This window comes from Rhinolophus sinicus, chromosome 16 (genome assembly GCF_057876585.1).
Source record: "Rhinolophus sinicus isolate RSI-liver-muscle chromosome 16, RSI-T2T, whole genome shotgun sequence".
Lineage (NCBI taxonomy): Eukaryota > Metazoa > Chordata > Mammalia > Chiroptera > Rhinolophidae > Rhinolophus > Rhinolophus sinicus.
The window spans coordinates 4,403,291-4,431,177 of NC_142516.1; the positions used below are offsets into that span (position 1 = coordinate 4,403,291).

Consider the following 27,887-nt stretch of genomic DNA (forward strand, 5'->3'; position numbering starts at 1 on the left):
CCGCCACTTGGCTTTGGAAAGTCATCTTCCAACATTTACGTAAAATCTATTTTGTTATGTGCGTCAAAAAAGGAAGGTGCCTCTGGGCCTAGCTGAGACCCAAAGGATGGCTTTCATAAACATAGTTCTTTGGGACCAGGAAGGAGAGAGGCGGCAAAGCCAACAGCCTTTTCTCCAGATTGCTGCGTGGAGTGACAGTGTCTTCGAGAGTCCTTCCTGGGGACCCAGGAGTGATGATGTCCCATCTCTGGGATCCAGATCAGACGTGCCTGTGTCCAGACCTTCCCTCCCCAGAGACGGTGTGGAGTGCTGTGCAGCAGCTCGAAGGCCGCCTTCCTTCCCAGAGCCGGAACTCAGGCCCCGCCTGCTGGCAGTGGCAACCCCCTCCGAGCCCAGGACCGGTGCGGAGCTGTGGTCCCAGTGCATCTCCGCAGGGGAAGGAAACCCAAACCACACTAGAACAACAGCGTCCCTTAACATCATGTGTGTTTTCTCACAAATGATGGATAAAAATTTAAGCCCGAAAACCAGCTGTCCAATAACTTACCTGTTTTTCTAAGTAGCGTCCAAGAACACTGAAGCCATAAGCCTCGCTTGAGCTAAGAGTAGCAGTAATGATGGTTCTCTGGCAACTTCTGTTCTTCCCAAACACTTCACCACGACAGCGAGTCCATTCACGCAAATGTCTGCGTCTCCCTGCCCTTGGCAGCGTGGAAGGTTCTCATAGCTTGGAGCTCAGGTCACCACGGAGCAGCCCTTCCGATCAGGGTCCTTGGGCCGTGGCCCTAGCCCGCAGCTGCTGGCACGCCGCCTGCCTCCTCGGGCACTCCAGTCTTCCTGGTAATCAGAGGAATCCAGTGGAATGGAATGCTGTAGTGAAGCAGTGTTTCATTTAAAGATCTGCTTTCTTGCCAGCACAGTGCAGGGCCCGTCCCTCGTCATGTTTCTTGCCAGGAATATAATGGAGAGAAAGTGTCTGAAAACGGGTGCCTGACCAGCTTTGGGTGCCTTTGCTTTTTAGCGTGTGAATGGCCGCACACTAACATACAGGGTCGTCGGGCTTACTCATCCTTAACTCCCGGAAGACCTGGCGGTTCTTTCAGGTGTGTGTTTTCAAGGGTGGGTTGCAGGTTCCAGCGTGTGTCATGAGGCAGGTCTTCTCTGCAGCCCTGGCTTTGTAGTATATCAGGCCTCAGCTCACAGCCCTCTGCACGCTGGTCGGCACAGAACACTCAGCTGAGGAGGTCTCCGAGCGGAATTCAGCTGTCTCCTGCAGAGCTGTGGGATGGCATGGTTAGGGACGGTCACATGCTCAGAACCCTCACTGAGTGTGAGACAGGCCATCCCCACACCACCTCCTAGGAGCTGAGCCGTGGGCTCCCAGACACGTGGCCTGCCCTTGCAGCCTGTGTCTCCATCTTTGCAATAAGCATCATCACAGCACTTCGTGTCGATTACATGACATGATTCATGCAGCACCCCTGGCCCCTCATCTGACTGCAGGCAGCACTCAGTAAGAGTGGCTGTCACTGTCATCACCATGAGACAGCCCTCGGTGGCACTTGGATGGTGTGGTCGGGGTTGACACTGGGGGCAACGCGCCCCTCTCCTGCCTGCTCTCCTTCTCAGGAGCTTGCTCTGGCACTCCCAGGTCTTTTGCAGAAACCGGCAGTCTCCAGACAGGCAGCTCCTCTTATTATAAAATCCTCAGCCCAAACAGTCCTTCTCTGGCTATAAATAAAAATTCCTGCTGCGGAGAGTGCAGCCGCTCTGTCAGAGGCACAGCCGGGCATCAGCCAGATCTTAAAATAAACTCCAGGCTCTGCTGAAGTTGGCTTTCTGTTCAGTGGCCAACTCTGCCTTTCTCCCTGCTCGTATGAATAAATATGATCTTAAAGGGCCTGGAAATATTTCTCTGGGGAAGCAATAGAGACCAGACTTGTTGACAATGGGATGATAATGAGCCCCGATGTGGCCCTCCCATCTGCAGAGCGACTGCAGCGGCTGGAGAGGCACCGAGCTTTCTGGTGATTAGAGAGCAGTCCCTTGCGTCTCCCCACCCCCTCGAAGGTACTTTTTCAAGCTTGGCTCTTGTCCCAGCACGAAGGACTGACTGCATAACTTGAATACCAGCACTGCTCCCAGGCTTGGAGCCCCTGAGGGAGGAGAGCGGGAGGGAGGGGAAGGGCGGGGCAGCCGAGCCGCTTTGTCCAGGAGGAGCCCGACCTCCTTCCCTTCTCCTTGGTGGCTGCCCCTGGCGGCGTCCCTGAGCCTCCTTCCCGGTTACCCATTGTGGCCCTGCCCCGAGCGGAGTGGGTGAAGCTTGTCTGTTACCTTCCACACTCAACACCGACACGCTGCCATGATCAGGCAGGATTCTGGGCACTTCTATCATAATGATTAGAAGCCATTCCTAAGGATTCTTTCATTTGTAAATATGTATTAGACTCCTATTAAATGCCTCAGCTCTTGTTGTGTGGAGTAGTTGCCAGATACCAATTTGGAAGGGCAAGGGAGGATGCTGACACGGATGGCAGTGCTTGTCACATGCCAGTGCTGTGCCCAGGACTCACCAGGCATCACCATTAAATCCATACACAGCCTGGGACAGAAGTGCTGCTGTTTTCATCCCCGTTTTAAAGGGGAAGAAACTGAGGTTCGAGAACTTTAAGTCCCTTGCCCAGGTTCACAGGAGTAGAAAGAGATAGGTCAGGTCTGTGTGACTTGAAAATGTGCCCTCTTAGCGACTGCCCTTGTGCCAGCTCCCAGGAAAGGCCCCCACAGCGTGGGAGCCCACCACCCTGAACTTGTCAAATCTAAACCTGTTTAAAACGCCATGTGATCAGTTAGGGAGATCCTACCGAGCTTAGTGTCTCTTGTGATTACACACAGGAACCATGTATGTGGGGGGGGGGGCTCAGTTACTGTAGGGCCTGCTTCCGTGCTAAGAGAGATGACGGGGAGGGCGTCAATGGGGCCAGCATCAGGACTCTAGAAAGAGTTGGCCTTGGACTGAGTCCATCCTGGCTGCTAGAACAAAAGACTGGGTGGCTAATAAACAACAGAAATTTTATCTCAGTTCTGGAGGCTACAAGTCCAAGGTCAGGGTGCCAGCAGGGTCGGATCGGGGCCCCCTTCCGTGTCTCAGACTTTGCATTGTAACCTCACCTGGCAGAAGGGCCAGCCTCTCTCTCTCGAGCCTCTTGAGGGCACTAACACTCAGTCTCTACAGCCACTGGACTGAGAGCAGCAGAGCTGGGGTGCTGAGCCAGTGGTCCTCTCAGCTACCTTCTCTAGAAAGAAGGCGTGTGAACAGAAATTCACTTCCAGCAAGAATTGAAGTCTTTAGTGTCAGTTGGTCAAACACACATGGCACTTCTACTAATTCATTTGACTGTACAAGGGTTGGCCTTGAGTTTGTGAATTAGGTGGGGAAATAAAACGTGTAAGAATGAGTAGGTACCTAGGACCGGTGTCTGGGATACAAACCAGCAGGCACTGGAGCTCACGGTGGGTAAGGGGGCCGTGGCCTCCCGAGGAGGGAGAAAGACCCTGCAACCCGTCGGTGCAGCGAGGAGCCCGGCAGGGCAGAGGGAGAGCTTCCCTGTGCCTGGATCTGCCCCAGCTTCCGTCCAGGTTCAAGTGTAGCTTTGAAAAACCACGGAAAGAGTTCATTTAAATTTCGTTTCTTCCTCCTCTTCCTTGTCTGTAGGTTCTAAAAATCCTATGCCAAAATGCAGAGAACATTTGCCTAAGTGATGTGCACGTTTGTGTTCCTTTGACCTTGGTCAGCTTCTGGCATCCTTCGTTAGCAAATGAGCCTGGCAAGGACTTCCAACGTGGTCCCTTCCACATGTTCCTCTCCCATTTCCCTGGGACAGCAGCGTGCTGGCAGGCCCTTTGCGGGACGTGGTGACATGTCATATTAGCCTGGTGACCAGTGGTCTCAGAGATCCTCTGTTCGTCCCTCTCAGCAGAGCTCAGGCCCAGGGGTGCTGGCTGGCTCCGAGGACTGTGGGTGCGCATGGTCACATCTCAGACTTGGGGGCTCCATGGGGACATAAGAGGCATTGCAAGATCACTTTGTTTATTTTAAAAAGTAAGAAAACAACCAAAAGATTGGTCAGGAAGGGAAACGAACTCAAAGAAATTTGTAGTGTTGGGATAGCACACTTCTGACAATTCTTAAGGCTTATGCCCTTCCCTTCCAAAAGGATTTGAGGTGGATTGCAGTGTTTCAGAGGCTGTAGTGTTTGACTTTCAAGGAGTAAATCCAAAGAGTTTTACCTAGAAGGTTCGTTACGAGTAAATATGTCCAGGTGTCTGACCGTACATGTTGAATTTAGCCACAAGGATCCTGAAAAGACAAAAGGCACAGACAGACTGGCTTGTGTGACGGTGCGTGCAGCGTGCTCTCCTTTGGGGGCAGCCTTCTCTGCAGACAGTGAGGGTGACACCAGCCCGTCCTCAGGCATTCTCAAGGGTGCGTCCGGGCCGGGGACCTGAGCCAGAAGGTCGGTTTGGCCCGTCAGCGGCCCTTGGTACAATTACTGTGAACAGCCTGTCAGAGCTCGGCTCAGTTAATCTAATCATTTTTCTTTTGTCTGTTTTCTTCTTCCCATCCTATTGTTTTGTGTTTGTTCTCCACTTTGCTTCTGTAGTATAAATCTGTGTTTAGGTCCTACTCCCAGGATTTCGTGCCTCACAACCAAGCTTCCGTTCAACCTTTCCTTCCGTCTACCTCCTCTTCCTCTCCACATTTCCCACCTGTCCACCAGTCTCAGAGCTCTGACTTAGCGGTGCCCGCCGTAGCCAGGCCGCCTCCCAGCACCGTGGACGGGCCTCTTTCATCTTCTCAGGAGAGCAGCTTGCATGGGAACTCTGTCTGCCTTGCTTCCGAAACCTCTTTCACTGACTCGCCCCAGACGCCTTCGGTGAGAACTCAGCACACGCACCCCCCTGCATGTGGGGCTGCACATTTGGAGAAAGCTCCTCCCTTCCCCGGTTGGCAGGTCTGTTGCTGGCCTGCGCCCATCAGCAGCATGGATGGGTTGGGGTCTGTGGAAGGTCACAGGGTGAAGTGGGAAGCGGTAGCCCACCTGTTCCCAGACAGAAATGAAACCTGCTGTGCAAACTTCCCAACAAACCAGGGTTCTGAGTGTCCACAAGTGGATTGGTGACCATTTAGAGACTCAGTTCCCGTAAACATAAGAGAAAATGCTGCGAGTTTTCTGTTTGGTCGGTGGTTTCAGAGAAGGTACAGAGATCCAAGGCAGTTGCGTGTGTAGTTGCGTGCGGTGCTGAGGACGCGGGGCCTGCTTTCCCGCCCGCTAAGCTGACTGCAGACCTCCATCCGAGCCAGGGAAGTGCTGCCTAGCAGGTCGGAGTGAACAAGGACAGTGGGTGGGCCAGAGCAGATGCAGGCAAGCAGGTCTTGATGTGTCGCTTCTTTCCCTCCACGGTTGCCTCCCACCATGCTGGGGACCCCACAGTCCCCCTACAGCAGAGCGGGGAGGAGTGTGCCTCCCCAGGACAGTTTGGATGGTCCTGGACATCTTGGAGAAGATGCAGCAGGAACCGTAGGTCCCCGGGAACACAGCAAGAGGTGGCCAAGGCGGCTTTGTTCTCTGATCTTGGGCAGGGCTGCCCAGCAGAAGCGAGTACACACCGTCCGTCCATCGCCGGCTTCCCTTTCTCATGAGGGGCACGTCCTGGTCTCTGAGCCGTAAGGGCTGTGGGAGGGCCTGTCACATGTACCTTTCCTCTTATCCTGTCTCCCCCAGAGTGAAAACGCCAGTGAGGAGGCTGGTGAGGGTGAATACGTCAGTCTGTACTCCTCTGGCCAGAGCAGCGAGGAGCTGGCTGAGTCTCGAGGAGTAAGTAAGCTCGGGGCTGCCTGGTGCGTGTGGCCTGCGGCAGGGCTCAGCCCAGCTCGTCTGCCTGAGCCTCCCAGTCACTAGCAGACTGGGCCCCGCAGCCTGACCAGAGCCAGCTCGGCTCCGCAGGGAGAGGACATGGCTTCTGGTGGCGGTCTTCCCTTGGCTTTTGCTTCGGTGTGTGGGGCGCTCGTGTGCCTGGCCGACGGGTCTTCTGGACATGTAGGGAGCAGCCTGCTGGTGGCCTGGCCGTGTATGGCGTGCTTTCCGGGGTCCGCCCTGCCCCCTCTTCTGGTGCTGGCACCCGTCCTCCTGCCCCCTCCCCAGCATGCCCTCCGTCCCTCTGCTAACTGCTTGCCAGGAAGCTGTGAGTGCAGCTAGCCCCTCCCTCCTGAGATGGGGACAACTACCTGACACTGTCACCCTTGTGTACTGCTGGGTGACAGTCGAGGCTCAGCAGCCGAGCAGTCAGCTTTCTGGGTTTTGCTGCAGCAAAACGTGAGCAAGTTCAAAAGCTTCAAAAACAACCCCACCCCCCCCGCCCTCCTGAGCGGGACGGGACATGTCCTTGAGGTGATCCTCCCTGGTGATCAACTCGAAGAGCCCGGCCCGTGAGCAGCGTGGTCAGTGCTGTTAAGACGGCCCCCCAAGGGGGTGCCCACAGGGTCCTTGACAAGACCCACTTCAGGTGTTTGCATGTTGTGGGACGAGGGCCTCGCTCCAGTGGGATCTGAGGCAGTGTGGGGGAGCTGAGCTGTTTCTCCCCTGGAGCTCCCACCTCCCCTGTGCCCTCTGGTCACTTCTGCCCCCGGAAACATCCACTTTAGCCTCCGCACACTCACGTGTGTCCTGGGCTGGCCACCCATGACCCCCCCGTGCCCGTGATCATGGTCAGTGCTGACCGCGTCACTTCAGACACTCCATGACGACGGCCCATGTATTCTTGCTGCCCTCATTGCCCGTCGTGGCCTTGGTGGCAGACCAGGGATGTCAGAGCGCCGTGTTGTCACCCAGTGGGGTGGGCCCAGGTCCGCAGGAAGAAGTGAGGCCGCCGGAAAAGAGGGAGGTTGCACTTCTGCACGTGAGCAGCCGGACCCTTTGGAAGCATAACTGCGAGGCTGCCGAGCCCTGCAGCTGTGACGAATGTTTTTACTAGGAAGTCCCAAAGGTCTGCTGCCCACCTATAGGCCCAGTGGTTAAGGACACAGCCTTGGGAGGTAGACACCTGGTGTGAGTCGAGGCTGCAGCCTTGTAGCTGTGTGTTCTTGGGCAGGGCCCTTTGCTTCTCGCAGCCTCTGTCTCTCTGTGTGTGAATGGACACAATGCCAGTTAACAGCTAGGGTTTCGGTGCGAGCCAGGCGAGAAGAGGCGTGCGTGCAAGGCCCATAGCACAGGGCCGAGCCAGTTTGCAGAGTGGCAGCGCCTGGGACGTTCTTTCTTCCAGGAGGCGGCTAGTATGGCTTCATCTCGGTTGGCAGCTGTTACTCTTCCCAGAGGCAAGATGCTAGTCTGAAGAGGGCCTTGTGCTTTCTGTGTGATGAACCACGTTCGTGGGTAGCTTGTTCACATCTTGGATCGCTCCGTAGGAACTTCCGCTCCAAAGCCACTCATAGTCAGGAGTACTGGGAAAGCACACCAGCCCCAGCGTGGCGCCTGTTACAGACCCAGCACCGACTTCTCGTTTTAGGAATTACCAGCTGTGAAAGACGGACATCCCAGAGACCCCTCTTCGGTCAGCAGTGCACCTGGGAAGGAAAGCAGAGACGGCGGAGAAAGGTAGGAGGTGACCCAGTGGGGCCAGCACGCTGAAAGTAGTGGGTCCACCTGGTGGGAACAGCCTGGGTTGCCCTGCCAGCCAGCACGCCAGGCCTGCTGGTGCCTTATGCCCACGCTCTTTCCTTTCTGCTGAGTCTCAAAATTATGCATGCTCAGGGTAGAAAATGTGGAAAGTACAGAAAAGTGCGAGTAAACAGAAAAAATCACTCATAACACACCCCTCAAAGGCCTTCGTTCTAGCAGACAGTCTGCCTTTACTTCTTGATTATCTGCACACATATATCCACCTTACAAATTGCCCACAACAGTCTGTTCTTTTTCAAATCCTAGGCCAATCTCTTCCAAGTTCAAGTGCAATGAGGAAGTGTTAAATATTCTCCCCCGGAAAAAAACTTCTTTTGTGAGTTTCTAGAGACACGTGTATATTGTGTTCTTAAACCATTTGAAAGTAAGTTACAGATGTGACCCTCGGTCCCTAAATACTCCAGCATGCCTCCTAAAAGATTTTAAAAGCCTACCTGATTACAATTCCATTATCACACCTAAGAAAATGAATAACCAATTCCCTCATATCAATTCCCTAATTCTCCCTAAAATGTTCTTTATAGCTTATTTTATTAGAACCACGATCATTCAGGAGTCATCATTGCCTTTAGTTGTGTGTCTCTTTAATCTCTTGTAACATTTTCCAGTGTTAGCATAAGTCAAACCTGACCAGGTGGAGAAATAGGCAGTAAATTCCTCTACTACCCCCTTAGAAACGTAACGTGTCGGACCTGCAAATGGGTGTTGTCACCTGCACCTTCACGATGGCGTCACCTTCTTTGTGAAATGAAGCTTCTCCTCCCTCTTTAGGCCGATGTTCAGCTACCTCTGGGGTCCTGGGCGCAAAGCTACACCAGAGCCAGTTGTCATTGTCAGGCCCCAGTATAAGTGGTGGAAGAGGCGGGAAAAACAGCGGGAGACGGTAGAGAAAACTTGGAAAGCATTTCTGGGGGCCTGCTACCGACGGCCGCCCCCGGCCTGCTCTGGGCCACTGCTCGTGTGCTCCACGTTGTGTCCGTCTAAGTCGTCTGCCAGCCAGGGTTTCCCCAAGTCTTAAGCAAGGGTGATACTATGTTGCCCTGAAAATAAGACCTAGCCAGACAGTCAGCTCTAATGTGTCTTTTGGAGCAACAATTAATATAAGACCTGGTTTTATGTTATATTAAAATAAGACCCGGTATTATATTATATTGTTATATTAATTATATAAAAACCAGTCTTATTTTACTATAAGTGAAATTTCTGCTCCAAAAGACACATTAGAGCTGATTGTTGAGCTAGGTCTTATTTTCGGGGAAACACGGTAGGTTTTCTAGTTTAACACCTAGTGGCAACGGGTGTCTGTGCCAGGCATCGGCAGCTCCTGGATCCTTCTGTAGCTGCCCTGGGCCCAAGAGTGCCATTTTCAGTTCCCGATGGCCCTTGTGCAGAAGCGCAGGATGACCACATTGGCTGGTTAGAAATAGTCAGGGGATGTTCTCTTTCCATAAAAGCCAAACCACAGACTGGACATTGATGACGGTTCTTCCCAGGACCACGCGCGCATGGTTGTGCTCTGGCCCATCTGTGTGGTCTCACTGAAGACACAAACTTCTATGGCTTAGATACTTAGGGTTAAAAATATGGCCTGTCACCATAAGCGCGGCCAATGCCTCTGAGGATCCATCATGAGATTCATAAATATAAATCGGAATATGGGAGAAAACTCCAGGGGAAAGGAAGGTGGCTGCAGACCCGGCACCCGTCTGCCCCTGGAATGCCCCTGCCGCCCACATTCTCCCTCTGTTGGGGGGTTCTCTCCTCCCCCTTCACTGGCAAACTCCTGCTCAGCTCTTCAGTCTCAGCTTGTCTGTCCTGTCGTCAGGGGGCTTCCCTGCGCTTCAGACGAGGCCGGGCCCCCAGCTTGTTTCAACGTCGGTCTCTCCTGCTGGACCAGTGCCCCTGGGACGAGGGCCGGCCGGCTGGGTTCATGCTTCTCCTCAGTCCCATGGAGAGGTGGCCTTGGCAAAGTCTTGCGGAACTCGCTCTCCCGCCCGGCCTGCCTGTTGCTGCCCCTCCTTGAGAACTGGCTGGACATGCCGCGGGCTTTGACAGAGTGACTGAGACCATTAGTTACTTCAGTAGCTCAGGGGCACCTTCTTGATCTTTTTGCTTAATCCCTTCAGTTTACAGATGGATTGTCCAGAGAGAACAGGAAATGTCCTGAGGTCACACAGCTCATCAGTAGCAGAGCTAGAAATCCAGTCCTTCTGGCTTCCGGCCATGGCTGAGGCCTCCCGGGGTGGGGGCTTGACACTGCAGCTGTGACAGGCGGCCTTGCTCAGGGGCACAGTTCTGACAGGCAGGTCCCATGCACAGGGCTGCACTGTCCCAGCCTCCAGGGCCTCCACTTGCAACACAAACCACTTCTCCCTCCAGGGCGTCGAAGTCACCAGATGCTCCAGAATCAGCCCCGTCGGAGGAGGAAGTGGACGAGCTGTCCCTCATCGACCACAACGAAATCATGGCAAGGCTGACACTCAAGCAAGAGGTAAGCCCTTCGCAGGCCTTAATTTTGCAGAGTCTGACCCACAGTGAGGGTGAGGGGGCTTCGAGGGAGAGGTGGCCTTGACGTGTGTCAAGCAGAAAGACCCCAGTGAGGCTCTGGCCCTCCAGCCGCCTGCCACGCTATTTGTCCTGGCCCACCGCCGGTGCCACCAGGTGCTATAAGGTCCTGGACGCGTGGATGAGTTCCAGGATAAAGTGTACTGTCCCCTTCTGTGATACGGCCAGCGAGTGATCATGGGCAAGTGACAGAATGTCTCTAAGCTCCAGATGGATGGTTTGTGAGAACGAAACCCACGGAAGGTTCTCAGCGCCCGGCCTGTGTGTGCTGGGCCCTCATGAGCACCACACGTTATTGTGTTGTTGCTGGTAGGAGAGCCGCACCGCGGTCTCAGCAGGGGACACACAGCTGATGAGGATTTCAGGCTTCCCCCGTCCTTGTTGAGAGAGCCTCTCGGTAAAGACACCACCCAAGCTTGTCAAATGAAAGAGGCGCTAACTTGAGAGAGCCTTTCGCCTCCCTCTTCCGTGCAGTTCTGGAAACACAGAGGAGTAGCTTAATAAGATGGAAGTGACCGTTCCTGGGCCCCAACTCGATGGCAGCACACACAGATGCACGGACAAGCAGGCAGACACTGCCCTTGGTGCACTGCTGGGCCGGGTGGAGCCAAGGAGGCAGGGCTGGGGGCATTTGGCTCTGGTGCAGAGGGAGGTGAGGGTTCATACCTGTGCCAAAAATTTCTTCTGAAAAATCAGGTCATGGGCATAGGTGACCACCCCCCTCATACCTGGAAATCCCAGGTGTTCAGGACGATGGCGAACACTGAGGCCCTGGAGAGGCAGGTGTGTCTGCAAGAATGAGGGCTGTAGACCGAGCAGGTTCACCGTCCCTGGATGTGTGCCCTTCAGAATCATGGACCAGGGGGTATTGGGGCCCCTGGCCAGGCCTTGGTGCTCTGTGGCCTGGGCTTCCACTCTGGGCCCTAGTGGCCCTGGTGACAGCTCTTTTGGGCTCCAAGCTAGACATGTGGGTTAAATCCTCTGTTTGCCCACAGAAATAAGGCTTTTTCCTTAAGTGGCAGGCAGCAGTCGTTGGTCATAGAAGCAGAGTAAGGTAAAATTAAATGTCTTTGTGACACTTCACAGTCCTCTAAGAAGGGCTCCCTGGAAGGACCTGTGACATTACAAGTGACCTGTCCTTCCACCTGAGGAAACAGATGTAATCTGAGGGCAGCTTGCTGCAGTTTTAGGAACATGAACGTGCTTGGAGACCGTCCTGCTGCCCCGGTTACCTGGGAGACACTGCTGGCGGACCTGCCTGCCCCCCACGGGTCCCACGGGTCCCACTGGCCCCAGTCTGAGAACTTCCCTCCTCATGCCTCTGACCCACGGGTTGGTGAACGGGAACAGGAATGATGCCGTGTCCCCTGACCTAGTTGTGTCCTCAGCACTGCTCTGGCGCCCCTGGTGTGTGGCAGCCCCTGGGCCACCCACCTCCCGGATGAGTTCCGCTCCGTGCCTGTCTGCCGAGCACGGAGCGGTGGGCAGGCTGGACGGGCATGCCCGGCCTTGGCAACTCGGCCACGCCGTTCCCGGGCTCAGAGAGCACAGGGAAAGGGGGCCTGAGACCTCTGCGGGCAGGTCTTTGTCGTCTCACCCCTGCCGGTGACTTCGGAAAGCGACTTCTCACAGCCACGTGCTGCCTCATGCCCTCCTGTGCTACTGTCATTGCAGGGTGACGACGGGCCAGACGTCCGTGGGGGGTCTGGGGATATCTTACTGGTCCACGCCACGGAGACGGACAGGAAAGGTATGGCAGGGCCCTCGCAGTGGCCTCGTCTGTGTCAGAAGTCCCCCCCCCCCGCCCCGCCCTCTTGTGTCCTCTCCTCTCCCCTGTCCTATTCTGTCCTCTCCACCAGCCCTTAGCAGGTCAGACGGCGGTGCTGCTGGGTCACATAGGGAAAGCCCACCCTCGGGGACCAGTGAGCCTTGTTCAGAGCCAGGCCTCTGCTTCTCGGCCCCCTCGGCGAGTGTCCTCTGTTGGTGCAAGGTGGTGATGACCCCCGGGACCCACAGCTCGTGGGGGGGGCAAGTTTCCAGGGCAGAGTCGGCACCTAGCGGGCTCTGCAGATGCCCCCCGAGCAATGACGCATTAGTAGTAATAGTAAGAGACCTCGCGGGCAGCCTTCTGTGCTTTTCCTGGTGTCTGAGCCAGGACTCCCTCCAGACTGCTGGGTGGGCTCCATTCATGCACTCCCCTGGGAGACGCCTGGGGAGCGTGTGTTCTCTCCAGGAGCCTTCAGTCGTACAGCAGGGGCGTCGCCATCACGGGCCAGGGTTCTCTACCCTCAGTGTCCTGATCCTCTGAGGGTCTGCAGAAGCGGGGACCCTCCTATTGGGGGACGCTGAGCTATCAGAAGAGCTGTTGTTCCAAGTGGTGTTCTGCAAGGGCAACGAGACTGGGAAGAAGGTGCCCGGGACCTCGGACAGGACAGGGGCAGTGCCCGCGCCCCACAGCTGGACCAGGCCTCTCGCCACACTGCTTTTCACATTTTAAAAATTATTAAAAGGATAGTGTAATAGCAGTGTTAAAGTAAGGTGTGCAAGGAGTTAAAACACCCCAATCTTGAAACCCTACACCACAAATTTTCATTTTTATAAGTCACCAAGTACCTATGTTTTTACAGCAAATTCCCCGAAGTATGTTACACAGAATGATTCTGGGAATTTTTAAATTAGGAAAGTAGTACAAAAATAATGTTTACGTTGCAGAAAATTGGAAAAATAGAGAAAAAGAAGAAATGGCTCCCACAAACGCACCACAACCATTGCCTTGCCATCCAGGGTTTCTTCACCCCTGGTGTTGTCTGCCCGGGGCAGAGCCCAGTCCTGGAGACTTTGAGGTCGAACTCCGGCTGTGCCATTCGCAGGCTCGGGCGGCCACTGGCCCAAGCCTCGCTCCTCAGCCCCCGTGACCCAGCTTTTGGGGGTTCACAGTGCCCAGTGGGTGTGGAGGGAATGAGCTAATGTGAACCATGCCTGCACATGGGAAGTGCGCCTCTCAGCCTTACAGCAGCCATTGCTCTACTTCTCTGCAGTAAACCGTCCTCTGTGCCGGCCAGGTCAGAGCTCCGGCCTCAGCCGGCCACTAGGAACGGTTTTCATTTTTACCCAAAGGTAAAGGGCTGAAATGGTAGCTGGCTCCATTCCTCGGCTCTGAGCAGTGAATTCCGTTGTCCTGCCAGGAGCAGCCAGCTGTAGCCAAGGGCAGAGGGCGCCCCGCGTCAGGGCAGCCCGAGAACCTCTAGTCTGTGCCGATTGCCTGGCAGAGGGTGTCTGCGGGCAGCTGGCTTCTGCCTGATTTTATGCAGAGTCTGAGGCTCCCGGGAACCAGTCACTTGTACCTGGGATGGGTTGTTGAGGCAGAAGCCCTGGGCCACACAGCCGGCTCCACAGGTGGCTTTGGACTAGGAGGCCCGCGCTCAGGCGTGCAGCATGGATCCAGCCTTCCAGAAGCAGGCGTTGGCGTGTGCTGGGCCCATCTGCTTTCTTACGCAGACCCTCTGAACAAAAGCCCAAACATAACAGTGAGCTTGGGGGCCCAGGGAGAAGCCTGAACGTGATGCCGGTGGACCCGGCCGTGATTCCAGCCTTTGAGCCTCCCTCATGACACCTGCCCTTCCAGCTGAGCACCCCTCCCCATGCAGACCCCAGATGCAGGAGTAGGTGTTGCTTTTCCTCTTCTTTGTCCCAGGTGGTGATCACAAAGGCAGGGGCAGGAGGCAGGTCAGCCAAGCCTGCACTGCTCAGCTGCAGAAGTGGGGATCCCTGAGGTTTTTCCACTCAGCGAGATGAATGAGAAAAGATAGGGGAAGGCGGTCCATGTCCACAAAAGAAAATTCACATAGTGTGTGCACACGCGCCCAGCCTTGCAGCGAGGAGCACAGCTTTGCAGCTGAATCAGGCCTTGCGTCCTCAGCTCCAGCTCCGAGGAGCTCTGGCGTTCACAGGCCCGGCCAGGTCGTTCGCCTTGGGGAGCACCTGCGTGTAAAATACTCCTCTCCTTCTTCTTTTGTGTCACAGAGTACGTGGTTAGGAGGGTGCATCCCAACTGCAAATAAACGGGGCGGTTGTGATTCTGGAAAGGTCAGGAGTCCCTGGCTAGAACCAGCCCCTCTAGAGTGGGAGCTGCCAGCCCACGTGCCCCCGACTGCCAGAGGCAGGCTCCTCCTAGTTGGCCTTGCCCTTCCCTGGCACCCGAGCATGCCCACTTGCGTGTTCTAGTAGTGTGCCGAGCTCTGCCCCTTCAACCTTTCCTTAGGTCTCCGTATATGGAAATGACCAAGTTTTTGTTTCTAGGCCCTGCCATCTAAAAGTAATACCTATGATTTAGCTTCAGAATCCTGCTGACGAATGAGTTACTTTCTCTCTGCCCATGATGACTAAGACCCTTTGGATCACCAAGTCTTGGCACAGACCAGAAGCCCTCAGTGTCTGATGGGAGGCACGTGCTGCAGCAGGCAGCGTGCTGCCCGTCTGTGCTCTGCCAGTGCAGGCGTCACTAATCAACTGCTCTTCCCTCTAGACCTGGTGTTGTACTGCGAGGCCTTCCTAACCACCTACAGGACCTTCATCACCCCCGAGGAGCTCATCAAGAAGCTGCAGTACAGATATCCTTCCGGCCCCCAGCCCTGGCCCACACCTCACACACTCAGCCTTCCTTCCATAGCTCCTCTCCAGGGGAAAGCGGGGTCTTCCTGCCCACTCAGCCACCCCGTGGTGGGCAGCGGGTGGGGCTGCTCAGCCCTGCTCTGCCATGTCCTATCTGGGACCTCAGGCCAGCCTTCCTCTTTGAGCCTCTTGCCCGTCTGTGACAGGGCTGAAGTGAGATTCTGTGAAGTGCCTGGAACAGAGAGTGTGCTGCCTGGCAGAGTTGTGATCACTGGGTGATTCTGACCCAGACCTGATGGGCTTTGAGAGGGAAGGAACGAACAGGCCCCTGCAGAGCCCCAGGTTGTCAGCACTTCTGGACTGAGCTCCTGGGTGTTGACGCAGGGTGCGGAGGTACAAAGGGTGCGGGGTTTGAGGGAACCGAGACAGACAGCCTCCAGCAGACCTGGCAGTGGACAGAAAGCTCGTCCACGACACACTCGGCTCCTGCCTCTTGCCCACATCTGCCCCGCGAGCTGGCCCTTTCATATGTCACTGCCTGCAGCGATGGCTCGGAGCCACCCGGGGCCTAGAAGGCCCTACGCTTGGTGCCTCTTTGTCAGGTCCAAACCTGCCCATCCTGTCGAGGTTAGCCTGAAGCTGCTGCTCCCAGAGTGGCCCAGCCCAGGGTCCCCTGTACTGGGCCACCTCCCCGTGTCACAGCCCATGACTGCCATCTGCTGGACAGCTGCTGTCACAGGCAGGAAGTGTGGAGTCCCTGCTCCCCTTCCTTCCTTCCCGTGAGCCCTAGGCTTCCCCACCTGCCTCCTGTCCCTCCAGACCCTGCCTGCTGCTCTCCCCCGGCCCCATGGCCCCCGTTTACAGAGACAGGTTCTCCAGCCTCACAGGTTCAGTCGCTCGCAGGCCTGGCTCCGCAAATGACAGTAACTCACGCTTGTGGGGATCCTGCCAGTGTCGGGCGCGCTGCTCATAAGCTCGTGCCCCTGTAACCCCACCAGCTATGTGGCTGTTTTACGTCCAGGTTGTTACTGCGTTACGGGCAATGCCGTTATGCTGTTTCCTGTATGTACTTAAGGAAACTGAGGCTCAGAGAGGCTGTGACCCATGTGGCTGTTTGGTGAGAGAGCGGCCACTATGCACACGCACACGCACACACACATCTCTGACCCCAGAGCTTAGCTTCTCAGCACCTCCCCTGCTCAGCCACTTCCAGCATGTTAATGGAAACGTTACAGCTTCAAGACCCTGGGCACAGCTGGCTAGTGAGCCCTGTGCTGCGGGCCCTGGGGACTGTCCCTGGTGTCTGACTCCCTCCTGAGCTCTCATGCCTCGCTGGGCAGGATGGAGTCAGAGGGTCTAGAGAGTTGGTTAACACGAGGACGGCAGGAACGTGGTCTCGGGAGGAGCCAGGTGCTGTGGGGAAGGAGCCTCTGTGCTGCAGGGGGCCTCTGAAGCTGCGGGAAGACGGAGGGGAACTCGTCAGGAGAGGAGGAACACAGCTCTGCACCTACCCGGGAGGTGGCGGGGTGGTTTGTGACCAACGCTCCCTGCCGAGGCTCAGCAGGGCAGCCCTGGGCTGTTCAGGAAGTGGCAGGAACCTCGGGTTGAACCGACAGAAGGGCAGGACTGGGCAATGCATAGGACGGTTCTGCAGGAGGGAGAAGGTGGAGAGCAGTCGGGTCTGGCTGAGTCCTGCTTGGTGGCCCTGCCACCTGCACAAGCCCTGTGCCCTCCCCGAGCCCCCAGGTTTCTTGGCACCCCGACAGCACTCAGTCAGTGGTAGCTGGAAGGAGGCAGCCCTCCCGCCCACATCACCCGTCCCTGTGTGTGTGACCCAGCTGTTTCTTTAACCCGTGCCCCACGTACGAGAAGTTCTCTCCCTTCGCCGACACGTTCAAGAAGCGCGTCAGCAAGAACACGTTCTTCGTGCTGGTGCGGGTGGTGGATGAGCTCTGGTGAGTGCTTGTGCCTAGGGGTCCCTGCCCGGTGCATGTGTCTCTGCCGAGATCGGCGTATCCCCCAGGGTATGTGCCCACAGAGCCTGCCCACAGCCCTGGACAGAGCTCACTCCCTCCTGCTTTCCCCTCGGGGGAAGGGACCCGGCCCCTTAAACCAGCCCCAGCCCCACCCCGATTTCCCCAGGGGCCCCACCCTTCCTGCACATAGCTTAGGCCTAGTGCACAGTGGGCCGTGCTGTTAGCCACCAGGGCGGGGCCCTCTGCTGCCCTCCTCAGCTCCACGCGCCCCTAACATGTGCGGCACTGTCCATGTCCATTCATTGAACAAATGCACCTCCAGCCAGGCCCTCCCCCGGGTTGTGGAGGAAACCTCCCAGATACTGCCTTCAAGGCGTTTCCCTTCTGGGGGGCAGCCTGAGTCAGTCCTTTCTGGGGAGGTGGGGGACCAGCCTGAGTCAGTCTTCTGGGGGCCAGCCTGAGTCCCTTCTGGGGGGGACCAGACTGAGTCAGTCCCTTCATCCAGAAAGGGCAGCCTGAGACAGTGACTGCACAGCTGTGCAACCTCCAGGCGAGGCGAGTGTTGTGCAGGGCAAGTTCTGGGGTGTCTAGTCTGAGGGGCCAGGACCTCTTGGGGACTTCTCACCCCATGGACCCAGGAGCTCTTCCAGGACTGGACTTGCCTCCCTAGCCCAGGCCCCAGCGTTGTCCAGCGCCAGCAAACGTTTGCTGGGAGAATGGTGGTCACTTGTTACCAGTGGGCCCACCCTTGGCACTTGTACGGATCCAGGCAGCCGTCCCAAGGCCTTTCCTCTCGCTCTCTTCCCATAAGAGGTTTCCCAGCTCTGCTGATGGATACCACTGGCCTTTGGGTATCTGGAGGTGGCTTCTGGACCCAGTGGCAGCAGTCCTCTTCCTGTCCTGGGTTCCCGTCCTCACCTTGTGGCCTTGGCCCTTTAGCCTAGTGGAGTTGACGGAAGAGATCTTGAAGCTGCTGATGGAACTGGTCTTCCGCTTGGTGTGCAGCGGGGAGCTCAGCCTGGCCCGCGTGCTCCGGAAGAACATCCTGGACAAGGTGGACCAGAAGAAGCTGCTCCGGTGTGCCAACTCCGACCAGCCCCTGGCAGCCAGGGGGGTAGCAGCCAGGTGCGTCGCCAGGTGTCCGTCGGTGGTTTCTCCAGCCCCTGCCTCTGCCTTCCACGTCCCCATGGCCCCTCCCAGCCCTACAGCCTCCAGTCCCGGTTCTGCCCGGCCCAGGGATAAGGTGCATCCAGGAACCCTGTGGGTTCCCTGGGGGCTGGGCCTCTTCTCCACGTTATGTTGTGTGACGAGGAAGAGGGGCACCAGGGCATGCGGGGCTTACCAGGACCGGAGGCAAACGAGTGGGTTTCGGGCTGTGGTTGGTCAGCTCTTACTTTTCTGTCCGGCACTAAAACGGCAGCTGTTAACTCTCGCCCAGCCCCGAACGTTCCTCAATCTGCATGCACGTCCAACCCTGTTGCCTGCCCCTCAGCCCCAGTAGTAGACCTTTGTTGATTTGTCACCTCCTTGTTAGTGAGTGTTCAGCCTGCGTTCATAGGGCGTCATCTCTGTTCCCACTGGGCCCTGGAAGTGGGGTCAGGCAGTGAGTTCTGGGCAGCCGAGCTGTCCCTGGGCTCACAAGGGACCCGCCTGGCAGAGGCAGGACAGGGAGGCTGCCGCCGTGGTCCCAGGGAGGGCCATGGTCTGCTCCTGACTGGCCACCCACCTGCCTGGTGGCCTCTGCGTTGCTGCTGTGAAGCACGGCCGGCACCTGCCTGTCCCGCAGCCGGTGCCGAGGCCTGCAGTGCTCGCCTGCCCAGCTCCCACCGTGTCTGCCCACTCACCACCCGGCTCGTGCTTCTGTCTTCCAGGCCGGGGACCTTGCATGACTTCCACAGTCATGAAATCGCCGAGCAGCTGACACTGCTAGATGCCGAGCTCTTTTATAAAATAGAGGTACGGCTTTGAGCGGGGCTTGGGGGAGGGCTCTCCTTGGCCCGGGTGAGCCACTGCGGCCTGTCCCTGAATGAGAGGAACTGAACCATCGCAGGAAAGCCAGAGGGCTCCGGCTCCATCCAGTTTACTTCCTTTTCCAGATTCCTGAGGTTTTGCTTTGGGCAAAAGAGCAGAATGAGGAGAAGAGCCCCAACTTGACCCAGTTCACGGAGCATTTCAACAACATGTCCTACTGGTGAGAGAGGAGGCCACAGTGCGTGGCCCCAGTTGTCACGGCCGCACCTGCACGGGCTGTGCCGTGGGTGGAGGCCAGGGCGAGGTGTTAAGTTTTCCATCCTGCACTGGGCATTGCCAGTCTGCCCACTGCCAGGCCAGCGGCCTCAGGGCTGACACTGACATGACGCTGCCCCCGCCTAGAAGAGAACAGCCAAGGAGTGGGGCCTATTAATACTTTGATGTCGCCTCTAATTCTTAAAGCGACGTGGAGCCCATGTGTTTTTTCTAATACACAGCAGAGCTGTGGGCTCTTCACGATGACACAGGTGTCCCCACAGGCTCTCGGGATCAAGAAGATGGTTGGAGGGTGGAAGCGTGTGGCCGGCCCCACCCTACACAGTCCACCACTGCCACGAGGTGGGGGGGGTCTGATATTTTCAGTGCTGCAAGGACCGCCTGTCGGAGAAGAACTGGGTCAGCTCCCTTTTCCTGTCCCTGCTTGTCTCCCAGCACAGCCAGCGGTCAGGCAGCCAGCATAGGACGTAGCGGGTTCAGGGCTGACGGGCGTGTACATGGCCCCAGACCTGGCCCCTTGCTGGGCACAGAAGGCTCTGGCCACACCCCTGGGGGGCTGCCTAGGGGGGGCGGGTGGGTCCTGCAGAGCCCCAGTCCCCAAGGTGTATCTGCAGGCGCCCTTTACAGGGGTAGCAGCGGCAAAGCACAGGTGGCACTTCCTCTGAGTGGCTGGCAGTGGTTTCTGGGAAACCACAGGGTGGAGGTCACCGTGAGGTCCATGTGCGAGGCTGACCTTTGGCGGCACTGAGGTTCTGCAAGGTACCCTCGTGTCTAGCAAGGTGGCCCCTTAACCCACATGCCTGCTCCTCTCTCGAGCTGGTTTCCAGCCTCTGTGGTGCTCAGGGTCGGGAAAGCTCTGCTTTGATCCTCCAGAGCCCCCACCTGCGTGGCTGCAGGTGCCCCTCCTGGTGTGGGCACTGGCCACCAGATCTCACTGTGGCCTCTTGCCTGCCCCTGGGGCACCCTGAGCTCCTTGAGAGCAGAGACGAGGGCTACGCTTGGAGCCCTGCCAGCCCAGGGCACTCGGTAGGCACGGGCTCATGGCCAGCAGGTTGGTGTCCACGTCCCATCTGCCCAGGACCTCCCAGGGGCCTGAGGGAGACCGGTCAGCTCAGCCGTCTCCTCTTCCCCTTGGTCCATGCAGGGTCCGGTCAATTATCATGTTACAGGAGAAGGCCCAGGACCGGGAGCGGCTGCTCTTGAAGTTCATCAAGATCATGAAGGTAAACGTGGTCCCCCAGAACCCGCTCCCTCAGACGCTGCCCCGGAGCGGGACACCCCGGGCCGCCCACCCCGCACCCGCCCTCACGGCCACCCCTCCTCCCTGCAGCATTTACGGAAGCTGAACAACTTCAACTCCTACCTGGCCATCCTCTCGGCACTGGACTCGGCGCCCATCCGCAGGCTGGAGTGGCAGAAGCAGACCTCAGAGGTGAGCGGCCGTGACAGGACGCACTCGGGACAGGACCGGAGCCCTGGGCTGGGGTCCCCGCTCTGCCACCTACCTGCTGTGTGGCTGGGACAGCCCCCACCTTAGTTTCCTGCCTCTGCGCTGCAGCCATTGGGCCGTCAGAGGCTTCGTGGTTGGTGCTGGGGTCATTCCATCCCAGCGTCCTGTCGCTCCACGGGCGCTTGCCGGGCTCCCCGCTCCACCGGCTCCCTCCTTCACCTCATGCTCCTAGACGGGCTCCTTTGGGCTGGGGCCACATTAGATGTAGGGGGGGTACTGTGAGCAGGCCAGACAGCCTCCTGGGCAGCCTTCTTCAGAGCAAGTGCTAAAGGGAATGGGACGGGGTGCTGAGCGAGCGTGTGGCCCGGTGGTCCAGCCTGGGGTCAGGGATCCCCCCTGAGGAAGGGTGGGTCACACCACGACCTGAGTAGCGGGGGTTTCTGGGGAAGGGGGTGGAATTCCCATCAGAGGACACAGGAATGCACCGACCGGCAGAGCTGGGGGCAGGTGGGAGCGTGGCGCCCTCTAACAGCTGGACGGGCCAGCATGGCCACACAGCCGAAGGACCAGCTCTGAGCACGCAGGCCTTGGGGGGCCTGGCGAGGAACTGGATCTCTGCCCTCGTGTGGGAGCCGCTCTTCAGAAGGGCTGAGCATTGGCTGGGCCACCCGAGGGCCGTCTCACAGGGGGATATAAAGGGGCAGTTTGAAAACAGTGCTGTTAGGAGAAGTGGGACATTTCCCACCTGTCGCTCCAGGAAAGCATGAGAGGTCCTGAGGAGACAAGAAAGCTTCTTGGAGGAGGTGACACCCCTTAGGGTGAGAGGCACCTAACAGGAGGAGAGGCAGGTAAATGGCGGTCCAGGCAGGGACAGGAACCCCACTCTGCGTGCGGGAGCAGTGAGGTGAGGTCACCTGCCAGCCTGGTGGACTTGCCCTTGAGAGCAGAGAGGAACAGAGGAAGGCTCGGAGGGGGCAATGACACGGGCAGTGTGTGCTCGAGAAGCTCGCTGGGCTGCAGCACAGGCAGAGCCAGGAGGGGCCCGAGCTCCAGGTCCTGTCCACACAGGGGGCGCTGACGAGGGAGAGAGTCCTGAGCGGCCCCAGAAGGCCTGGCCCCGCAGCCGGGGCAGGGCCCGGGTCTGGTTCTGGCTTTGTAGGTGTGGGCACCCTCGAGCGTTGGCAGAGGGTGGGTGAGGGGGGCCAGGGCTCACAGACTCCGCATCCCTCCTGCCCAGGGCCTGGCTGAGTACTGCACGCTGATTGACAGCTCGTCCTCCTTCCGCGCCTACCGGGCTGCCCTCTCGGAGGTAGAGCCGCCATGCATCCCGTACCTGTGAGTAAAGCGCTGCCGGGGTCTGCCCCTCACTTGCCCTGGGGATGATACGTTGGGCTCCCTGAGAGAAACCCTCACTTAAACGGTTCCAACTAAGACGTTTGTGCTTCTGTTTTCACTTTGCGTTGTGTGGCGAGTACATTTTACCTTTAAGCAGAAAAGAGGGATCCAGTGGAAACGGTTCTCTTTCCGTCTCCCAGTCCTGCTCCTATTTCCTTCCCTGCTCTGCCAGCGCGTTCAGGCGTGTGCACAGACGGTAGCTTCCCTGTTCCCTGCCAGTGGCATCATGCTGTACCCAGCAGTCCTCACACCTGGCTGTATGTTACAACCACCTGAGGGACAGAGCACCTGGCATAAGGAAGCTGAGAGCATGTCCCTGGCATGGAGTAAACAGCTGTTTCCTGGGCGAGGGTCCCGTGGTCACGTAGCGTGGGAAATCGCAGGAGACTCAGAGCTGAGCAGGCCCTTTGTGGCAGGTGTTGGCAGAGCCCTCAGTGTGCTCGGGGACTTCGGGAGTCTCCAGAGGGGGTGGAAGAGCTGGCACTGGCACCGTGCTGGCCGAGTGTTTGATGGGACCTCCCTCAGGCACACAGATCGGACGTCCATGCCCTCTCCTTGCTTCCTAGCCTTTTGATCCTCGCTTGGTGCGGACGCACTTTGCCATCAGCCTCTGAGGGGTCGGCGGGGCCCCTCGCTGGCCCTCCCTGGGTGGAAAAAGTACCCGATCGCTCGTCGTCTGCCTTTGGAAGCACCTTTATGCACCTGTTAACGAAGAGGGGATCTGTGTCCCACCCCACCCCCCAGTGTGGGGTTTTGTTGTCTTTTCCTGTTCATTTATGAATTTCACATTAGCAGACCCACAGCTCTACCAGCGTTCGCTGCAGCTGTCAGTCCTGAACTGTCCCCTGCGGGGCCTCTGGCCGCGGGGGCATCTGAGGCTCCTCCAGGCCTGGGCTGGCTTTCCCAGGGACCCAGAGTCTGGGAGGCAGGAGTCCACACTAGAAAAATCACACATCTCAGGAGTGCTCGTGGTTCTGGGAGCTGCTCGGGCACAGCCCACAGGCCTGGACCTAGCTGGGCGCTGGCTCATCCAGCTGGCTCAGCCGACTGGCCGTACACCAGCCGCCCTCTGAGTCACTCTCCAGAGGGTAACTGGGCTTCTCCATCGTCCTAGGGGGCTCATCCTGCAGGACCTCACCTTCGTTCACCTGGGAAACCCAGACTACATTGACGGGAAGGTGAATTTTTCCAAACGGTGGCAGCAGTTCAACATCCTGGACAGCATGCGGTGCTTCCAACAGGCGTGAGTGCTCCTGCCTGGGGCGGGGGGGGGGGAGAGAAAGGGGGGCCCTTTCTGAACCCCCGGCCCCTGGGGCCTGAGCGGAGATGGGAGGTGACAGAGGACCAGTGGGGATTCCACACAGGCTCCCTGAGTCTGTCAGAAAGCCAGGAGAAAGTGCGTGTCAGGGTCTCCGCAGTGTGGTCCTGGGCCTGCACCCAGCTTGCCCTCCCGCCTCCCTCCCGCAGCGGGTGCTGGCCTTGCTGCAAGGAGGAGGTTGCCAGCCCTGGCCCACCTGATCCTGGGCAGTGGGGGCGGGCCCAGACGTCAGAGCCCACCCACGGGGGGCCACGCCACGCCCTGAGGCCCGAGGAGCGGAGCGGGGTCTCCCTGGGGCACCTGTGGGGAGCACAGCTGCAGGGGTGCTTCTTGGGCAGACCTCGAAGGAGCAGAGGGCACACCCTAGGGTCATTGGTGCTCTGCGTGCTGGGGGCCGTCCCTGCGGAATGGGCAGCGGCAGCCCTGCATTACCCATTCGCTGCGAGTTGCATGGATCACCTCCCAGAGGTCACGGCTGCTTGGCCCACGCTGGCTCTCACGGGCTGCCCGCCCCCCCCCCCCCACAGGCATTACGACATCCGGAGAAACGATGACATCATTAACTTCTTCAACGACTTCAGTGACCACCTGGCCGAGGAGGCCCTATGGGAACTCTCTCTGAAAATCAAACCCAGGAACATAACAAGGAGAAAAACAGACCGGGAAGAGAAGACCTAGGAGCAGGTGCCATGAGCAAGGAGAAGGCTCACGAGAGGCTCAGAGGGCCGCTCTGAGACCGGAAGGGACTTTGGACCTGTTATGGGGCAGCAGCAAGTGTCCCGGCCTCAGAGCCATAGGCCCAGCCAGGCGGGAGCCCGAAGCTGCGGCACAGCCCACGGCCCACAGTGGAGCCAGCAGGCAGGCCTCGTTGCTGACTTGTGAACCGGTGGTTTTCTCTTTTACTTTTGGTTTCTGCTTTCCGTCGTCTTCCCCTCGCCCTCCCCCACCCCCTACAGCCTGGGAGCAGTAGAGCCATGTCACCAGCAAACCAGGGGACAGCGGGAATCTTTGCCCCTCCCTGGGTCTGCTGAGATGACACACGAGTGGAAGCTCAAGGACCCTTTTGGAGGTGACTTTGAATGAAGGGGACATGTAGTTGGGTGGGCAGAGCGCACAGGACACTGGGGGCGGCTCCTTGTACTTCCCAGGGCCTGCTTGGTAAAGTGGAGGAGAGAGCGCTGCTCGAAGGGCCCAGAAAGGTACGACAGGCCTTCAGCGGCCCTGCAGCCAGCACTCCTGTCGCGTTACTGGCCCTCGGCGCTGCCTGCGGCCCGCTGGCACCCGGGGCCTCCCTGGCCCAGCCATGAGCAGTGACTAGCATTGTGTGCCAGCTTTCGGCCCCTTCAGCTCCCCACCCCACCCCCCGCTGGCCCTCCCCATTATCTGGCCTTGTGGGAGCTGGGAAGAAGAAGGAGGGCAAGGGAGGACTTTACCATCCAGGAAGTATGTTCTCCCTGTGCTGGGGCCAGAGGGGAGGGTGGAGGGCGTGTCTGCCCTGGGGGAGGCCGGTGGCCCCTCCTCTGTCGCTTGCTGTGTGCCTTAAGCTCCGTCTCCTGTCCCCTCGCTTCTGCCCCAGGGCTCCCTTCCTCCCTTGCTCCGGGGCTCCTCTCGCTGTCAGACCTGTGCTGCCCCTCTCCCTCAAGGGGCCGTGCCCCCCACCAGCGGCAGGCTTGTTCTCCTCTGCAAAGTGTCTTCAGGAGCAGGTGCTCTTTCCAGCCTTGTTCAAACCCACTCTTGCTACTGAGGTCAACAATCTGAGGCGGAGTCTGTAGGGTCCCCACACGGGTGCCCAGCTAGAGCCCCCCATGCCCTCTGGGCTCCGTGCCAGCCAGACATGAGCCTACGGGCAGGGTGCCCGGCAGAACCCGAATGGCTGTCCCCACGTCCTGCTGTGCAGAGTGGAGCACTCACTTCTTGGGTTGGGACTCGGTCCAGCAACCACCAGGATCTCTCTGTGCTTAGCCCAGAACAAAGAAGGGAAGTAGCAAGCAACACCTCATTCTGTAGGTTTTCTCTTGAAAGAAACAACTCTTGTCACTATGGGTCCTTCATGGCTATTTGAGCAGCTTTTATCAAGAAGAACATTGGGGCTGATCTTTTTCCTTTTTGTTTGTCTTGTCCCTAGAGGGGAGCAGTCTATGAAATGTCAGTTACGGTCCCCCTGCCGGCGGTGCTGCGGTGGCAGGCCGGAACACGTCACTTTATTATTTAAAGAGTGTGTGTGCAGAGTCACTGTTTATTAACAGTAGTGTGTGTGGGGCTGGGGTTAGTATGTGCCTGATTTTTGAAGTCCTCTCATTTCAGTCTCCTCCTCCCGGCCTCGCCCAGCTCTGTTGAATGCTGCTGTGTGTGCTTGGGGGGGCCGCTGTGCACTCAGGCCCATAGGGTGTGGGAACTGGGGTCCCCCTGCGTTTCAGAGCCCCCGGGGACCTCCCTCCATAGCACAGTGTTTCAGCCTCGGAAACCCAGCTGCTGGCAGAAGGATCATGTCTGCGGCCTGTCCGCCTTGGTCTCAGCCATGAGCCGGCTGTAGGGGGGAGTGGGGACACCACCTTCCCCCCCATTCACAACAGACCCTGCACCCACACATCACGCCCCAGCCCTGCCCACCCGTGCCCTCCAGGAGCCCTCAGCGGTCTGAGCAGAGGTGCCAGGCACCAAGCGAGCAGTGTGGGTGGACGACGGGCCAGCGTGTCTGGTGGCCCTGCGTGAGGACAGCAGGTGCAGTGTGTGTTTTCACATTGGCTGACGGGCTTCCCCACGCCGCGCCTCCTGAAAAGCCTCTTGGCTCTGGGAGTCGCTGAACCCAGAGCTACAGCCTGGCGGGGATGTGTCGTGGGGGCGGGGGGGTGGGGGGCGTGTGTCTTTACGACAGACAGACACAATCAGGACAATTTGGTTCCCTGCAGAGAGAGCCAGGGCTCCCCTGCAAGTGGGGGAGGAGCCAGGGAGAGGGCAGGCACGTGCCATGTCTGAACTGAACCCCAATTCTGAGAAGCGCCTCCCTCCGCCAGCCCCACACCTCCCAATGTTACATTGTAATATATATTCCCCACTAACCTGGCTGATAGTGGCATCTTCCTGCAGACATTTCGCACCTGTAACTTTTATATGAAAGGAAAATAAACAAAGATGAAAGCTGTAACCGTGCGCGTGTGCCACGTGTCTGAGTGACAGTTCAAGCTGCTTCCTTTTCCTAAGAGGATGTGTCCCCACACTAACCCCTTTTAGAAGCCCTGGGTCCCTCCCCTATCGCTGAGGGTGCCCCCAGGGGGCCTAGGACCCCACATGCTTAACCAGTGACCGAGGAGGCTCAGCTCCAGGTCCGACCATGGGTGGCACAAAGCCAGGCTTCTGGGGCGCAGTGGCCACCTGGAGTGGTGTCCCTCCAGCAGGAGGAGAGTGACCCCACACATTCGTTCCCTTGCTCGCTGGGGCTGCGTTATTAGGAAGCAGGCGAGGTGGGGATCGGGTCATTCTAGCCGCAATAGCTGGCGGCAGGCTGGAGGGATGTGGCCCTTGGCTAATAAGGCCTTTCTTTGGCCCTGGCTCTGCAGCTGAGAAGCCAAATGACCTTGGGTAGGTGGTCCCTTACCTGTTCCCGTTTCTCCAGCTGGAAGTGGGGGAAATACCAAATTCTACCTCATAAGATCTCTGAAGGCTCGGCGAGTTAATCCCTGGAACAGTGTCTGGTGGCTGTCCCTCTGTCATTTACTGAGCAGGTATTGGGTACTGAGCACTTTGCAAACATCTTAACCTCATTCAGGCCTTCTTAATTTAAAACTCACACAAGTTAAATATTGCAACCATGACAAGTGCTACAAAGAAGAGGTACTTGACATGAAACTAAATCTGGTTTGAAATCCACTCACAAACATCAGGTCCAAACAGACTTAATAGGTTATTTATGTGAAACAAACAGGTAGCTTCAGCATTACACAAACGCCCCTGAGAACAGAAGAAGGGAAACACTTCTCAACTCATTTACGAATGGAATACAGCCTTGACACCAAATCCAGACAAGGACAGTTCAAGAAAATTACAGACAAATACTGATGTAAAAATTCTAAAGTACTCTTAGCAACCCCAGTGCTCCTGACCAAGGCAGGGCTTGTGCGCAAGTACAAGGATGGACTGCCACCAGTGACTTGGGAAGTGTACTTGACCCCATATGCTAGGCCCCCATCGGGGAGCCCCTACCTCGTGCACTTCTTCCTGAGCGCAAGGAAGGCTGCGCCCCAGCCCCTTGCAGGTAGGCCCCTGAGATCTGAAGAGCAGGCAGGTGGCACCTTGGGCTCGGGACTCAAGAATGGGGGTGCGTGCTCCCATGCTCAGCCCTCCCCACCGAGATGCAGATTCCAGGGCCTGACATGGCAGAGCCCCAAGCGGAGGAAGCTCAGGCAGGGATCACCCCACTGTCCCCCACTGGGCTACATGGATGAAAAATGAACTTGTGCCAAGCTACTGAGACTTCAGGGTTTATAAACATCCACAACATGGCCTTGTGCCTCCTGAATGCACGTTGCCAGGTCAGAGGAGGGTGCCCCGTAATCACCTCCAGGGGCAGAAAGGCCTTTGTTTAAAATGCA

At 57.7% G+C, this 27,887-nt stretch overlaps 1 protein-coding gene across 16 annotated transcripts in view; it reads left to right on the top strand.

The window, feature by feature from the left end:
• Positions 1-26,443, top strand: part of RAPGEF1 (Rap guanine nucleotide exchange factor 1) — a 133,314-nt gene extending 106,871 nt beyond the window's left edge. For 8 of the 16 annotated variants that reach the window (XM_074331228.2, XM_074331227.2, XM_074331230.2 and 5 more), the window contains 15 exons: positions 4,662-4,934; positions 5,784-5,876; positions 7,564-7,652; positions 10,116-10,227; positions 11,976-12,051; positions 14,827-14,911; positions 16,775-16,867; positions 17,828-18,013; positions 18,760-18,844; positions 18,985-19,079; positions 20,280-20,358; positions 20,466-20,567; positions 21,823-21,920; positions 23,095-23,223; positions 23,826-26,443. In XM_074331228.2, the coding sequence (XP_074187329.2) occupies positions 4,662-4,934; positions 5,784-5,876; positions 7,564-7,652; positions 10,116-10,227; positions 11,976-12,051; positions 14,827-14,911; positions 16,775-16,867; positions 17,828-18,013; positions 18,760-18,844; positions 18,985-19,079; positions 20,280-20,358; positions 20,466-20,567; positions 21,823-21,920; positions 23,095-23,223; positions 23,826-23,976 (1,746 nt within the window). In that variant the 3' untranslated portion in view covers positions 23,977-26,443. The remainder of the gene's footprint in view (positions 1-4,661; positions 4,935-5,783; positions 5,877-7,563; positions 7,653-10,115; positions 10,228-11,975; positions 12,052-14,826; positions 14,912-16,774; positions 16,868-17,827; positions 18,014-18,759; positions 18,845-18,984; positions 19,080-20,279; positions 20,359-20,465; positions 20,568-21,822; positions 21,921-23,094; positions 23,224-23,825) is intronic. The other 8 variants (XM_074331234.2, XM_074331235.2, XM_088793091.1 and 5 more) reach the window with 3 other exon arrangements.
• The last annotated feature ends 1,444 nt before the right edge of the window (positions 26,444-27,887 follow it).